A 16,339-nucleotide genomic window follows, 5' to 3' on the forward strand; every position below is an offset into this window, starting at 1 on the left:
CTCACCTTGAAGCGTATGTGCTGCAGGAGGTTGAAGTGTTGGGCATACATCCGAAAATATTCCAGGAGGAGGCCATGGGGTAGGAAACTGGGATAATCATCTGGGCAGGGGAAGTCACTGAAGCAGGACATCTCCTTGGAGGTGTTGGTGATGACCGACCGGTACACACTGACCCTCCCATCATCTGTGGAGTCCTGTGTGAAGCCAATGGTGCTGTTTGCAGGTGTAAGGGGAAGGACTTTCTCCCCCCAGAGTATTTGAATATTTTTCCTCCTTGGGTTTGGGTACAAGGAATAAACTAGTATTAGCACCCAGTGACCACGGCTTCTGCTCCTTCCATCTCCTTCTCCACCTTGGAGTTGAGTGGAGCCCCATGTCGGGGACAGGGATGGTTCCCAAGAGCATGTCCACACTTTCTTCTCTGCTGCGGGCACAGGGCATCCAAGGGAGGGGACAAACCCAGGGACAATCCTCCCACTGCAGGCAGAGCCCACTGACCGTGTAGCGCCAGAGCCCCCCGATGTCCTCGCTCCTCTCGAAGCAGGTGGGCTCTAGCCCCTCGTCCAGGCAGCACTTGATGGAGGCCAACCCACTGACCCCAGCCCCGATAACAGCCACGCGCCGCACCATGCCGTCCCACAGCGGGCAATGGGCTGGCGTGTGAGCAACTGGAAATAAAACAGCCAGGGGATTAGCAAAACACTGGTCGCCTCTTCCCATTCCTGGGAAAGCACCCCTTGTCTTCTCTAGCTGCAGGTGTCCCTGGAGGAGAACTGTCCTTGGAGAAAGACATGGCCAGCTCCTTACTCCAGCGCTGAGGACAGTCACTGCTCATTACCCTTCCCGCTGTACTAAGCCCACACCCAGCAACTCCCTCCTGCAGGCGGGAGAAAAGGAGGCACTTTTAATATATGCTGCTGCTTCTATTTATCCCCTTTCCTGGCCCAAACCAGTGCATGCAAAGAAGGGGAAGGGGCTCGCAGCTATCTGCTTCTGCCTATACAAAGTGATCCTCCTGAAACCCTTTCAAGAAACAATTTCAGCTAAGCTGGCTCGTTTTCACGCTTTCCTTTTTAATTTCCCATTTAAGGGCATTTTCTCGAAAATAAAAAGGGTTTTAAAAAAATAATGAAGCGACGCCTGACTGAGCAGGAGCACGGCACAGTGATTCACAGCACCATGAGAGTGCGGCTGGGATTACAGAATATACAAAAGGTAAGAAACCCAGGAAACGCAGGGCATAAATGGGAGGAACTCAAAGCTCGGGGTGTGGAAACTGAGCTGCACTGAGCTTGACTGGAAAGCAAAGAAACTAGATAAAAAACGAACCCATGTGAACTTCGATTAGATAACAAACACTCCTACTGTAGAGTCCGAAGAAAGAGTCATTTAGAACTTTTTTCTACCCTTTTTGTGTCAGAAAGTAAGTTAACATAAACAGGAACTGGAGGAAACCGCAGAAAGCCAGTGAAAAACAAGGAAGGCGCAACCACCCCCTGCATCCAAAAGCCCAGCCTGAGCCACTCCTTCATCTGCAGGATCCAGCCAGGACACACCAAGCCTTGCCCGCCCTGTTTCCGGAGCCTCCCATGGCTTTGGGAAAGGGTAGCAACGTGCCTGGGCTGCTAAAGCCACCCCTCTTTTCCAGAGTTGCCAGGCTTTGCTCCGGAGGGTCCCTGTGACACCCCCTCTCCCCCCACCCAAAACCCCAAAGACCTCTCTGCCCACTTTGAAAGTCTGCAAAACCCAGCTGGAGAGAAGAGAGGAGCAAACCTTTTGGGGCAGTGCCGTGCCTTCGCTGCTGAAGCCGCAGCCAAACTTTGCTTCCAGTATCTCCAGCCGCAGATCTAAAGGAAAGGCTGAAGTCCGGGCAGCTCGCCGTGTCTCTTGCACCACTGACCTTTACACCCCCCCTGCTGCCGCGCTCTGCTGTGCTTAAATGCACTGGAAGAAAATTCTCAATCTCCCCGTAGCAGAGCCGGGTGGAAGTTTGGAGCGTAATCCCAAGGGAGCCACGCTTGCAAGGACTCCTGCACCGCAGCTCGCTGCTGCCCCAGCCCTGGCAGCAAGTTGGGGTTGTCCTGATCTGTCCCCTCCCCGTGCTGTCTGTGCTGGGTAGACATCACTCGGCATCCCTGGGAATCAGGAAAACACGCTCCCTTTGCCCGCCGATGGCATAGATGGGGGACACGGTGCACAGTGCAGCCCAGTTTTTGGTGGTCAATAAAAGCCCTTGCAGCCCCAGGGTTGTGGATTGCCCGTGGCACGTGCTGGCACAGCCCCAGCCCGAGCACAGGACCCCCCAGCTCTTCCCCTGCACACATGGAGACGACAAGGTGGCAGCCTGCAGCACCCTCCTGCCACAGTCGATGAAATTTTATTGATTGAAAGCCTCTCCGCACACAAAGCAACGTCCCAGGGTTGTCCGGTGGTGGGGAGCACAGGGGAGCTGAGACAGCAGCACTCAGCCCCGCAGGGTACCGGCCCTGGTCTCAGGGGTGACAAACCACTGCAGCTGGGGCCCTTTTGCTGGAAAGATGTATTGATTCAACCCAAACTGGGATTTTTGGGTCACAGGGTTTAAAATTGGAAGAAGAGACAGCCTGACCTGCGTACCCAGCTCAGGTAACCCCTTGCTGGATTGAAGATCCCAATTCCCAGGTGATTTAGAGCAGGGCTGGGCCCTTTTGCTCCACTCTGTCTGTGACACCCAAAGCCTTTTTTGCTAGTCTCATCCTTGCTGCATCCTGGCCGGTGTGGTCCAGGCCATGCCACACAGCCATGCTCTGCTCATGGCAGCAGGCAGGAGAGCAGCAGAGGGGCAGTAAATGCCGGGGGAGGCTGCCATCCCCAGCTAATCAGGTCTGCAAAGCTGTGTATGGGGGTGAGCTGTAGCAGAGAGAGGTTTGTGCTGTTTGTTAAAAGTTTAAAATTCAAATTTAAAATGCTGATATCCCATTCCCCCTCTCCTGTGTCACTCTGTGGAACTGTCTGGCCTGAGGTAACATCCCCAAGGACCAGAAAAGACCTAAACAGATTCTAAAATCTACTGGAAACCAAAAACCAGGGCAGCCAGGAGCAGGAAAAACCCCACTACAGTCAGCAGAGAAGGGCAGAGGCTGGAGGAGCCGGCAGGGACTCGTGTTCTCGTGGGCTTCAGGGTCCGGTCCCACTGGGTGAGAATGGCCTGGCGTGCCCCCTCCCAGCGCCCAGGACCCCCCAGCCGGTACTGGTAGGGGGTGCAGGGGCCAAAGAAAATGGTGAGGGCCAGACGGGGGTCTCTGCAGAGCAGCCCCAGCACACTGGGCTTGGCGCCGATGAAGGAGGCGAGCTTGTCCATGTAGACCAGGCAGTCGGTTTTGAGGACTTCGTCAAAGGACAGACCAAACCTTAATGAATTGGAGAGGAAAAAGAGGTGGGAGAAGGACTGGTTTCAGCTGGGCTGAGATGAACTGGAGGTCAGATGCTCTGCATCTGCCTTGTTACTGCATCCGAACACAACTGGGTTCCTCTTAGGGAAGGACAGGACATAAGTGCAGTGGGAACTGGGATCTGTCTGGGCCTGAAGCCTGCCTGTGACACATCACGTTTTCACGTGCATCGGTTGGCCTTTCACTTCATCACCCACAAGTTGCATCTGGCCCCCTCTTCACCTTCGGGGACCTTTTCTAGAAGACTGTCAAAGCAGTTGGATTTTTTTTTTTTTTTAAGCCCTTTGCTCTGTGCAGAGATGTCATGTGCAGCACGAGAAAAGTGGCACCCTTTAGTTTCCCTCGCAGTAATTTTCACTGAGTATTGCAAAAAAAGTGTGGTGAATTGGGGAATTGCTTCCAGTTCACTCTCTCTGCGGAATCCATGGTTTCATATCCCACCTTCAGTGGGCTGAAAAGGGTCCACAGGTGTTTAGTTTTGCATTGTACATCAATTGTCCTGTGCAATTCTGTATTTCATTCTTCTGTACCTTTTTTACTGTAGTGATCTGGGTGAACCATGGATTTATCACTTTATGTCCTTGTTTTCTCTCATTCATTTCCTAATAATTCTTAGCTTTTAATTTTACCTTTTACCTGCCCGTGATCCATGTGCCGGTGTGCTGATACACCTACCCACAGTGAGTCAGATCTCCATGCTGAGAGGTGAGACAATTTGTATGTACACCTCGGGTTGGCTTTTTCCTCCCCTGCTGAATTACTTTACATTTATTACCATTAATTTCTCTGCCATTTTATCTCTCAGTCCCTGGGGACCCTGGCCCACTTCCCCAATTCCTAAGCAAACTTTAGTCTCTATTACCCTGAATTAATTTCTTCCCATCATCAACAGGCAAAATATGGATGTCAAATGAAAGGTTACGTTGGCTCAGTGCAAGTGAATAAGGAGGTGGCTGGATCTGGGCATCCCCTGCAAGGAGCAGCCACAGAGTATGAGCTATGCTGCTGTCCCCCAGACTCCAGGAGCTCCTCAATCCATGGAAAAACCTTTGGGGCTCCAGGGACTGGCTTACCTTTGCACTTGGTTTTTCTTCTTCTTGTTCACTTCGTTCTCCATGACAGACTGAGGAGGCAACTGACACAAACCTAGAAAAGGGGAGAGCATCGTGCAGAGTTTAACTCCTGGGAGGACTTGGGAACTCATTCAGCAATGCAAAACATGGGAAGCCCTTCTCCAGAGGGTAGGAAAGCGTCCTTGCCAGATTTAGCTGGGCAGTGGCAATTTGCCAGAGACCAGCCCTCCACAGTGGTATGAATTCACCTGCACTTTTTCCTGCTCTTACAGATTTGTGCTCTTGGGGCACAGGTGGATGATGTGGGGTCAGATGGGCTGTGCAAGCCCCAGAGAGCAACATCCCAAAGAGAAACCCCCAAGAAGCCTTGATGCAGCTCTCCACACCAGCCCAGTGGGAGGTTATTATTGTTATTACTGAAAAAAAACCCCGTCCAAACAAAAAACACCAGTGGGTTTCTTTCAGCACCCCAATAATTACAAATAATTCCTCTTGTGGGGCAATGGTACTCTTCTCCTCTGGTAGTCATGGTGAACAAACCACCCTGTCTCTTATCGAGCGGTGAATTCTGCTAGGATGTATCCGCCACATATCTTAGAGATGCCTCTTACCTCTGCATCCAGGTTTACATATCCATCCCTGTGCTCTGACTTCTAAATATTTTAGAGAGAAAATACTGCCTTGAACAACCCAGTTTTGACCGTGGTTTGCAGGATTGCACATGAGCTGAGTGACAGTAAGGAACTGAGTGCATGCTTGCAGCTTGCAGCAGGTGGGGTACAAAGTGTTAGCTTAAAACAATGGGCTTAACAGGTGAAAAAGAAATAATTTAAGGTAGGTGTATAGCTTGGTCCAGTAGCATGTAGCTTGGTCCAGTCATGCACTCATGTTGCTGTAGGTCATCTGAAGCGAAATAACTTGGGAAGTCTGAGCCCTAGAAACGCTTCCTCATCCACTTTGAAGTGAGCTTTGGGGTCCCCAAGGGCTGAAATCCCTCTTGGTGCACGGAGGGGACAAGGCGTGACCAGTTTGAACTGCGTTTTGGTGCAAGGGAGGGCTCATGTTAGCTCTCCTACCTTTGAAAACACGGGTCACCCAGCGCGCTTGCATCTCTGTCACGGGCATGATGGCTCCTAACGGCTTGATCAGCCCCAGGACAGCCAGGGTGGGCCTCTGCAGGTGGGTCGGGAATATGTATTGGTAGAGGGATGCGTGCTTGTTTTCCATCTTTACGACTGCTTCTTCTAGGAATGGGAAGGAGACATTGTAGCCTGTGCAGAAGACGACGATATCGACGGGCTCCTCTTCAGGGCAGTTGTGGAAGACAACCGAGTTGTCCTTGAACTCCTTCACGCCTGGCTTTATGGTGATCCTCCCTGTCAGGATGTAGCTTGGAAGGTCATCGTTCAGCACGGGCTCACGCACCGGGCAGCTGTGGAGAGCAGAGGGGCTCTGAGTGTTGGAGACCACGAAGAAGCCCTGACGGGCTGCTCCTCCTTCCCTGGACCCTTCAGCCCCATGGTCTTCTGGTGCCATTTGCTCTCAGAAAACAGCCCTACCTCCCCCCTCTCCAAATACCGATTCAACCTTGCAGCAATGTCACCCTGTCATGCAACACTAGTGTCTCGTGGACATCTCTTGTCTTCTTCCTCCATACACTCAATTACTCTTTAAAACATGTCTTTTCAGACCTGATCCATGCTTTAAGCCTCCTTCCTTCTCTTTTCCCAGAGACCCTCATGAGGAAAACTCCTCTGGTCCCTCCTGGGCATTTCCAGCATGCTCCATCTTGCACCACCTAAGGGGGCTACAACTTAACTTCTCCCGCTGGGCTATAGACTCCCCGCTGGAGATCACCCCAGCCTGGGCGCTGTTTGCTGCACTGGTTGATGTTGGTTGCTAGAGATCTCCCCCCTTCCCACAGCACAAATCCTGTGATGCTGCAAGGGATGGGAACCACCAAGAAGTACCTCTTATCTGGCTGAAGACCGTAGTTTTCATGCTTGAACCACTGGTTCACCCTGTAGTTCATCAACCCCCATGAGAGGGGCCCGGGGAGGCTGTTTCTGATCAAGCTCATAAGGCGAGTGTTGAAAACCATGTCCCATGGGTAGCCATGGTCGAACACGCGGCTGAGCACCCAGGCACCTCGGCTGGTGCAAACGGTCACCTGGGAGAGAGTGGAGAATCAACGGTTTGGATGATGAATTTGCCACTTTGCGTTTATAAAGTAACCCCAGAGGGGCACGGCGAAGACAGCCATGCAATGGAACAGCAGCAACAGCATCTTTAAGACCTCCTGGCAGCTGGTGATGAGGGCGAGACAGGAGAGAACAACCAGCTTTTTTTCAGGGTAGGTTTTTGACCAAGAAATACAGGTTCAGAAATACTGTTTGGACACCGTGCAGGGTAAACCCAACATGCTCGCCCTGCAGTGATGGCAAACTGAGCTATGGGCCCCAGCATCACCCTCCCCACACTCCTGGGGTGGCTGGGTGGTGGTACCTTGGTGGCTACGCGGCTAGCCTCCACCGCAATGTCCACTCCCGAATTGCCCATGCCGACCACGAGGACCCGCTTCCCCTGAAACACGTCAGGATGCTTGTACTGCCGGCTGTGAAAGTACTGGCCTTGAAACTTCTCGATGCCTGGAGGAAAAAGAAACAAAGCTTTTAATTGCTTGAACATTCGTGGGTTTTGTCGAGGGAACTGGCGTAAAACAATCCAGTTGGCAAGAGCAAGGAAGAACAATCGGTGTTCACTGGGGACTTGGGGAGGTCCAGCCCTCCAACCCACACACGCAGACTCGGTGTTTCCTCTCCAGAATGGGGTCTCACACATGCCTGCATGGCAGTGAGCAGAGACACGTGCTGGGTGGGACTTGGAAGACAGTTCTGTGCAAGAGCAGTCTTGGGAGTCAACCCCTACAAGATGGGAAATGCAGAGGTTCAGAAGAGCCTGCAGACCTGTCCTACGCGTGGCTTCAGAAGCACTTGATAACGCTGATGACAAGGTAACCCTCTCTATGCTGACAGCTGGGGACATTCGTCACAGCAGTGATGAACACAGCCTTGTCAAAGATGATGGAGCTTCGCCGAGAGGACCTTGCTCCATCTCGCATACTGTTCAGTTTCTCTGAGGCTAAATATCCCACCCTGGAAATTTGCTCCGAAACGACCAGCGCCTGCAAAACCCAGAGCTGCTAAAGCACAGGATGTATTGCTGTTCATGCCAGGAGGCTTGAAAAGCAGAAGCAAGAGAAGTAAGGAAGCCTTTTCCCTGAGGAACTGCTAACACTTCTCCCCCCAGGCTCCTGGAAGCAGGTAACTGCAGGCAGCTGCATACTGTACCAGGAAAACAGTGCAGGGGAAGGGACGGCTCGGAGAAACTGCCACTGCAAACCATAACGGCATCAAAGATGTGTGACGTCTGCTTCCCACTGGCCTCCGTGACCACGTCCCACTGCCCCGTGGTGGCAAAGTCAGGGCGTTTCCTGATGCTGATGACAGTGGTCTGAAATGCGGAAGCCAAGTGGAGTCACCACCAGTGCCTGGCATGCACAGGGAGCGGGGCAGCAACGGGGCACCCATCACTCACCCCCAGCTTGATGTACTCCTGGAGGCCAAAGCGCTTGGTGTAGTCCCGGAGGTAGCCCAGGAGCTGGGCGTGGGGCAGGAACACCGGGAATTCCTCGGGGAAGGGGAAGTCGGAGAACGCTGACATCTCCTTCGAGGTGTTGCTGATGACTGACGGGTAGAGGCTTGGCCGGCCAGCCTCGATGTGCTCCTGTCATGGCACCCCAGAGTGCATCAGCCCTGTGCCCCAGGGTGGGGGCCATCCCCCTGCTCCCCTTCTGGTCTCAGGGAGCGCAGCTGGGAGAGGTCAGCACCCAGCACCCATCTCTCACACCCTTTCCCAACCCTCTGGAGCTCAGCTTGACCTGCTCCCCAGCCTGCAAATCTGCAGCTCCCATGGGAAGGGGGGACAGGCACCGCCAACTCACCGTGTAGCGCCAGAGCCCCCCGATGTCCTGGCTCTGCTCGAAGCAGGTGGGCTCCAGTCCCTCTTCCAGGCAGCACTTGGTGGCTGTCAGCCCACAGACACCCGCTCCCACCACTGCCACTCTCATCCCTGCTGTCTCCGCCGGGCACTTCAGCTGCTAACAGGGTTTAACCTGGGAGAAACCTTGCAGATGGTCACCACCCCTTCAGGGTGATTTCTCTGTATGCCACCTCCAAAACCCTATTCCCTTTACCCGCATTCTGGGCTCTTAATTTACAAGTTAGATTAAGTTACTTTAAATCTTAATTTTCTCTTTCTTTTTTTTTTTTCTTCTTTTAATTAAATCCATCCACTTTTACAACGTGCTCACCAGGCTGCACCCTGCGGCTGACCTCAAAACTCGCTTGGAAAGCATTTGCTTAAGCCACAAGTCACTGCCAGTTTTTATTTACACGTTGTGTTTAAGCTATTCATCCTTATCAGTCTTGTGAATAGTTGTATTTTATCTTTGGACATCTGCCCCAGGCTTTCTTAGAAAAAAAAAAAAAAATGTGCACCAGGACTATTCAGCCCCTGCAGTTCTGACTGTGGTGCTGTCCCCCTGTCAAGATGCTGCTGACAACGACCAAAGCTGGCAGAGTGGTGTAGCACACCTTGGCTTTAGGGATGCTTTTTGCACTGGTCTCCCAAAGCCATCCCACTGGGGACATCTGGTCTGGACAAACAGTCTGTCACAGGACTGCAAATGGCTCAGGCCCAGGGCTCGAAGGGCAGCAGCCCCCAGGTCAACGACCAGCCCTACGAGGCTCCCAGGACTGCAGTGGGGACCCAAATCCTTCCTGATAGTGGTGGGCAGTAAAATAAGGGATGATGGCCACGTGCCGTGGCTTCAGCTGGACATTGCCAGAGCGGGGACCACCACACAGGTGCTTGGGAGGGAGCGTTGCAACCCCTGGTTTAACCCCAGCGCTGGTAGGGAGCACCCTGCTTGGCTGAGTTATTAACCCGGCATACTGGGATGGCACTACGGCCGGGTGACACTGGCTTCTCTGTCCTGAGAAGTGCTTTCAGCTTCCACCAGCACAGGGGATACTATATTCACCACAACAAGAAGTTTTCAGTAGAATAATGGGGTTGCACACAGTTGGAGGTTTTTTTCCCTGCAAAGTGAATTCCCCACAAACAGCTTCAACTATGTATAGAAAGGCAAAACATAAGTAATATTTTGCTTTCCAAGTTTGGAATGAAAACTGGACTTTTACCTTTTTAAATGAAGAAAATGCTAGCATAAGCTGCTTATTGTTAACTCTCTGTTTGGTTTTGGGTAGAGTTTTGTTTTGTTTTTTTTTTTTCATGGTGGGAGTTAACTTATATCACAGCCATCTCCCAGCTACGTAAGCTGTTTAGTTCCCTACCCTTTTGCACCGCCTCGGCCACCCCATCCACCCCTTCCATACTATCCCTGCAAGTATTCATAGCACTTAACCTCAGAAGTCTCAAGCCATAGGGTGCTCGCGTGGGGCGGGGGGGGATGGAGAGGCTTTGCAGCCCCCTGGGGACACTCACCTCCCAGCCTTGACCTCCTGTGCTCCGTCCCACCGCCGTCACACGGGGAGAGCCCCTCCTGCTCCTGATTTATAAGCGAGACGCGTGGCTTTGGCCGGGACAGGGGAGGGCAGGCGGCTCCCCCCGCCCCGTCACGGCCACCCCACTCCCATGGTGGTTGCACAACCCGGGTTTGCAGGGGGAGGAGCGGCTGGACCCTCCCGCTGTCGTGTACGGTGAGCTGGACAGCCCGGTTGACGATCCCTGAAGGGGATCGAGTGGGTGGGAGAGACCGGAGTGGTCCAGATGTATTCTGCACCCACACAAGGATCCGTGTGTGCAGGGGCAGCTCCAGATGTTTTCACTTGCCTCTTGGCTGCCTTCCAGAAGGGAGCCGAGGTGGCCAATGGGCAGCAGGGTTTTGGCAGTACTTTGCACCCAGGACACCTTCCAAAAAAACCCCAACCCTCCTCCCCCCGGCCCCCCAAGAGAGATCTGGTTTTGCAGTCACTGCTCACAGATGCTGCCATGCGATGTCCCACGTGCAGCCCCAGCGGTGGTGGGCAGGAGGGTCCCCATGAAAACTGGGAGAGCATGAATCACAGAATCACATGAAATGGCCACAAGCGCCAGCGTGGTAAGGTCTTAAGCACAAAGAAAGTGGAAATGTTAGCTGAAATATCAGTGCAGGACATAGCACCCATACAGATATCTCCCAAGGGTAAATGATCCCAAATTTGCCATCAGCTCTTTAAGCTGTTTGAATAACCAGGGAGGCTGCAGTGGAGGGGGAGAACAACATCCCTGATGTCTGCAGAACAAGCAGCTCCATCCAACAGAGACATCTGCTCAGAGCTGGCGTCCAAAGCTGCAGAGGCAGGAAATGGGCCAGTGGCTGGGAGCTGGAACTAGGATGCACGTTGGTAACGAGGAAGGTTAGCCAGGGAAAAGTCTGCTGAGCTTTATGGGAGGCCCGGGCACTCAAACAAAGCACGTTTGGTCCATGGAGGGACAGGACTCACCACCCCTGTGCTGGGGTACGGTTGGGAGTGCGGCACCCTGGGCTGCCACTCATCTGCAGCACACACGAGGGAACATCAGCCGCCTCGAGCTTCCCTACCCCAGGATTTCCCACTGCTCCTGCCCAATGCCCAGCTCCTGGCTTTGACCCTGTAGGGTTTGGAGCACATGCCTGATCCGGGGCTGGCTGTGCCACAGTGAGTGGCAGCCGAGAGTGGTGCGATCGCAGGGGCTGGAGACTGTGAAATCATGCACACGCATGCCCAAGGTGCTGAAAAGCCCCTGGAAACACACAGGGAAAATCTGGTTGCTTTACTCACCTCTACTGTTGGCACGGCAGGGGATGGCATTGTGATCCCTGAGCCATCCTCTGCTGGCAAGGACACCCAGGACCCATTGCTCCAGCTTCTATTCAGGGACAGTCTGTGCAGAGCAGAGAAGAGCAAGAACATTGGGGAGGTTTCATGTGTTCTCAGGGCTGAAAAATGTCTTCATGGCCTGGTGTTCAAGCAGAGTACCCTTGGTACCCTTGAGCCAGTCCCCCTGAATTTCTGTCCTTGTGGAGACAGGAGCAGACATGGCCACAGAAGGTCCCTGTCCCCTTTTCCGAGTGAGTGGGATCTGCTGCCACCCTGTCAGGGCGGGAGGGGGGACCCTGCCATCGCACACACTAACTGCCAGGGGAAACGGGCTTGGGCTGAGGGATGGGGCGAGGCCAACTGAGGGCATGAATCTGGGGAACTATTTTACCACCTTCCCTCCGCCCAGCCTGAGACACCAAGTAGCTGGGTTTATCCACGTCCTCACATGCTGAGACACAAGCCCTGTTAGATGTCAGGGGTGTACTGGTCGTGGGGGACCACGGGGGGAGCCGGGAGCAGTGAATAACTGGGAATGGGATGCTCACATGCCGGTCCACTGGTGAGCCCGTTCTCCCCTTGAAGGGCTCCCTGGCACTGTGGTGCAAGCCCGGGCTCTGCAACGGGCTGAAGTAGAGGGAAGGAGAAACTTAATGTATCCATTTAGTCTTAATTAAACAGGAAAGGCACCTTCTCTGCAAAATTCCGGCACCAGTTTTGTCATCTCTGTTTAAAACAACACTTTAAGACAAGGAGGGGCAAATCTACGTACAAACAAGTCTTAGCACAACATGCTTTGGTGTTTTCTAGGCCTGTGTCAGCAGCTTTTGGCATGTGTCATGGTGAAGAGGGACAAGAAAAAGAAAAAAGGTGGAGTTTCTTGTTAAGCTGGTTTCTAAGCAAAGTGGGGTGCTCACCATCAAGCAGCCACACACATTCAGGAGCTGATGGGATGTGGGGTCTGGGCCCATCAGCAAAACACTTCATTTTCCCCTCTCCAATATTAGCACTGCCTCCCCTTACTGACCAGAAGGCTTTAATTACCATTTCTTTACGGCACATAGAGGTGAGGCTGCCCCAAAGGCGGCTGATACCTCCCACTGCTTCCCACAAAGCTGCAGGATACAGCAACCCATGGGGTAAACAGAAGCTGCAAGCAGCTGCTGATAGGAAAAGGTATTCTCCCCCACTCCCCATTTCTTACAGCCTGGATTTTGGCTCTGAAAAGAATTGTTTATGCTTAGGGTCCAAGGCCAAAAGGCAATTTCCTGCTTAAAACTAGTACAAAACTGCTACCCCAAGCATCAGGGGCCGTTTTCCTGCTTATTTTATTATTTCCAGCACATGGAGGACAATGAAGCAAGCAGCAAACAACACTGGCAGGGCACATGTATTTCTTTGTAATCAGAGCTACGTCCATTTAATATCCTAAACTCTTCCTGAAACCTCAGCAGAGACATCACTGTTAAGGAGAGACGAAGGATGTGGTGGAACAGACATAGGCTGTAGCGGGTACTGTGGGAGAGGGATTTGCTTGCTGGGCAAGGAGTTCTCTGCATGGAGAGCACAAGTGTTTACTCCAACATAGTTGGCAAAGGTTAAACTGATTTAATAATAAGTCACTGTGTTTTCCAGGCATGTAACCTGTGTAATTTGTCAGGGAGAAGCTGCTTCTTAAATCTCCTATTGCATTAATGAAGCCAAGAGAGCTGCAGTTTTAAAATTCTTGGGTTTGGAGGTTTTAAAATACACAATTAAGAGTTTTCCCAGACAACTACTGGAAAATCTTCACAAGAACAACCCTGCTGGATATGTACACCCTCCGTTGTTCACCATATCTTTGAACTAGGACTCAAAATGGATAAACACATACACTCCAAGTGTCATGGGAGACGCACTCAAGTAACACACAGCCCTAGGAAGGGCTTCAGATACTCCTCATTGCTTCTGAGCCAAACCTCAGGGGTTTGGGGTCTGTCTCTGTCATTTCACAGGTAATAAATCATAACTGCTGAAGATACTATCAGAGCAAACAGGAGTTACAGTTAAGGTAACTTGTAAGTAAATAATCATAAGGAAGAGCTGCCTGGAGAGCACACGGTTAAATCATGCATGCCCAGACCAGAAGGCGCCTTCTTACCACCACCACCACCAGTTAAGGTCATTCATCAGCCTTCAAGTGTTTTCAAAAATTCAGTCAGCACAATTGACCCCTTTCTGTAAATATTAGCCACACTCCCAGTCCAGGCAGTTTGAATGCTTTCAATTCCTGCCACCTCTCCGACACCATCTCCAGTGGAGGTGTGCCTGCGGCTGACATTCCAGTCCCCTGGCACAGGGACGTGGCAGCACTTGTCATTCAGAGACGTGCACCTGTGCCACCCCAGCCTCCTACCTAGGAGCACTTTTGCACATTTATTCCCAGAAAGTGGATTTTTAAGAGGACAAAACCCCCAACACTAAGCAAAGTGCTGCTGTCAGATCACTCAGAAGTACCTTGCTGAGGAGCCAGCACAGGCACTGTGGGGCTGTGTTAGCTCACATCATCTGTCAGACCTTCTTTTGCCTCCAATAGCTTCACCAGACCCCAGGAGACAGGACGGGAAGGGACCTCAAGAACATCTGACCCATCTAGTCCTCCAAAGAAGCTCTAACTAACCTTTACAACCTTGTTTCCTTCACCTGTTTTCAAAACCCCCAGGGATGGAAAATCCAGCACCTCCCACACAACCTCATACTTGCCTTTGGGGTGGCCATCAAGTTTTCTTTTATCTCTGTAGCAGAGACAAGCTGACCACATTTGGGGATAATTGCAGAGAATTTGCAGCATCACCTCTCCATCAGTTTAAATGGGAACTTTCCAGATTCAATTGACAGAGGAGCTTTGACTGGCTCATGCCTTGGCTTGTTAATTGGTCTGAGAAGCTGCAGAGCTCTCACAGGTGGTCTTAGGGCAGCTCAGCATCCCTGAAGATGAGACCTGCTGGCTGGTGTTTCCTAATTATATCTTGGGAATTATTTTTTAAGAGGAAATTGTTCTGCAGGGGACAGAGTGCTGGATTATCTTTGAGCTTTGCCCAGCTGCTGAGATCAGGGTTGAGGGAGGTTGGACCACGGTGGCCAAGGCAGCCAGACCACAAGTAATGGAATGGACTGGTGGCATGGGACTGCGAGGGCAGGAGGAGAGGCAACAGCCCAGTCTTGATCTGAATCAGACCTGGGACAGGCAAATTTTAAGACCAGCCCTTTTTCAAAAGCAATGTCATCTCTCCAATGCTTACTCCTGACAGCCCAATCTTCACCTTTGCTGCAGGACTGCCATGGTTCTGTTCAGGTTACAAAATACGTAATAAGTTCCACAATACGACAACAAAACTGATTTTGTCTGGAAGGATTAGTGTCCAGAGAGTAAATAATGGGTTGGCCAGGACTGGAGGCAAGACTTCTTTCCTGCCCTGTCTTCCCAGGAGTCAACGCCTCTGTCCCCTGTATTCAGAAGGGCCTGCATTTTGGGACCGGGCCATAGTCCTCATGGTGAAATGACTTGCTTGTAACATGTCAATCACGAAACACAACAAAATTCATGACAGCAAATGCATAACAAAAATATTTTTTCTCTTACCTAAAGAGAAAGCGTGGCCCGAAGTGGTGTTGGTCTGCAGGATACATAAGCCAGCATTGCCATGCTCTGTGTTTCGCAATAATTCTGTTAATCACCACTGTACCTGTTTTCCTTTAAGTAATTTTGAAAGATTGCAGCGTTGCAAAAGAGTGTGAGCACAGCATCACACAGTGACGGGACCAGCTCAGAAACACATTGCTCCTCATCGCTCTCCTCCTTCCCAGATAAAGACTCCAAGCTCAGAAACCATCTCCCAGCACCCCATTTTCCAGCGCCACGGACAGGACCCACACAGCACTGCTGCTGTGAAATGACGGGGATGGTGCACGGAAAAGAGCTGGGATTACAGACAGTCTTTTTGCAGTAAACCCAGATGGTAACCCCTGCCCACCATGTGGGACTTTGCTGGCATCTCCAACGGGCTGCAGTGGGGATTGAGCTGGTAAGAAAGTGGGAAAGCACCTACAACGGTCTCTATTTGCAGCCACCCCTTCAGGAGTTAGGTGGACTTCTCCGGAGAAGCGTGTGAGTAGCGTAGTAACCCATCTGGGGACCATGGATCTGCATCACCTGCCTCCTGCACTGGCTCCCGGTAACAGCCTCACGGTCTCCAGGGACATCGTCAGTTCTGGGCTGTACCAGTGAAACCAGAAACACAACTGCAAACAGCTGGGATATATTTTCAAAGGTTTAAGCCTCCTTTTGTGAGGCGTAAGGGAGGAATAATCCAACAGTGGTGAACCATCCATCTCCTGCCATGTGGCACTGATGTCAACAGCCAAGGACAGATGCTGTAGCCCCACAGCGTTGGAGGCAGCACCAACGTGTTGGAAGGGGACAGTGGTGGCTGAGTATTTGGGCTGTTCCTCTGCTTTTCCCCAAACCATGCAGGATGGTGCCTTTCCAGCCTTCATAATGAACCTCCCTGTGCTTCCAGCCAAAAGGAGGCTGAAGGCTTTGGTTTCAGCCCCTCCAGTGGGGCGTAGGCTGGGTCGCAGGCACCCACCACCTGCCCAGCTTCCCACTTTACAACTGCTCGGCTGGTATTATTCTGGAAATAACTCCCCAGCTCCTACATATGCAGCGTGTTAGCCCTGCTCCTTAACATGTGCCTCTAGCAGCGCTCTATGAACAGCTTTCAGCTCAGATAGATTCCAGCAGGACATATGGCTGTATATGGAGGCAGACACCAACCATCACAGCATCAAAACCAGCCGGTTCCCACTTCCCATTAGTTTCGGTGACTACAAGTCATGGGTAGGTGGTTGAGAAGTCCCAGCATTTATC

General features: G+C 51.9%; 2 protein-coding genes across 2 annotated transcripts in view; both read right to left on the reverse strand.

The window, feature by feature from the left end:
- Positions 1–630, reverse strand: part of FMO4 (flavin containing monooxygenase 4) — a gene marked incomplete at its 3' end in the record, with an annotated part of 4,481 nt that extends 3,851 nt beyond the window's left edge. Inside the window, exons 1-2 of the mRNA XM_010158783.1 lie at positions 499–630; positions 6–194 (exon numbers count right to left, since the gene is read on the reverse strand). Of these exons, the coding sequence (XP_010157085.1) occupies positions 6–194; positions 499–630 (321 nt within the window). The remainder of the gene's footprint in view (positions 1–5; positions 195–498) is intronic.
- A 1,492-nt stretch (positions 631–2,122) lies between these two features.
- LOC104514963 (dimethylaniline monooxygenase [N-oxide-forming] 1-like) lies at positions 2,123–8,633 on the reverse strand. Its single transcript, XM_010158784.1, has 9 exons — positions 8,508–8,633; positions 8,102–8,290; positions 7,855–8,017; positions 7,010–7,152; positions 6,475–6,674; positions 5,581–5,936; positions 4,505–4,577; positions 3,140–3,389; positions 2,123–2,314 (listed from the first exon to the last, which is right to left on the reverse strand). Exons 1-9 carry the CDS (start codon positions 8,631–8,633, stop codon positions 2,123–2,125), a joined length of 1,692 nt encoding a protein of 563 aa, XP_010157086.1.
- Between the last annotated feature and the right edge of the window lie 7,706 nt (positions 8,634–16,339).

This window comes from Eurypyga helias, unplaced genomic scaffold (genome assembly GCF_000690775.1).
Source record: "Eurypyga helias isolate BGI_N326 unplaced genomic scaffold, ASM69077v1 scaffold10129, whole genome shotgun sequence".
Classification (NCBI taxonomy): domain Eukaryota; kingdom Metazoa; phylum Chordata; class Aves; order Eurypygiformes; family Eurypygidae; genus Eurypyga; species Eurypyga helias.

Excerpts from the sequence above, each read along its gene's own strand:
- LOC104514963 (XM_010158784.1), bottom strand. The coding sequence starts at position 8,633 with ATGAGAGTGGCAGTGGTGGGAGCGGGTGTCTGTGGGCTGACAGCCACC. Across the intron at positions 8,291-8,507 it reads GGGGGCTCTGGCGCTACACG|GAGCACATCGAGGCTGGCCG; the intron begins GTGAGTTGGCGG and ends GTGCCATGACAG. Across the intron at positions 8,018-8,101 it reads AGGAGTACATCAAGCTGGGG|ACCACTGTCATCAGCATCAG; the intron begins GTGAGTGATGGG and ends TCCGCATTTCAG.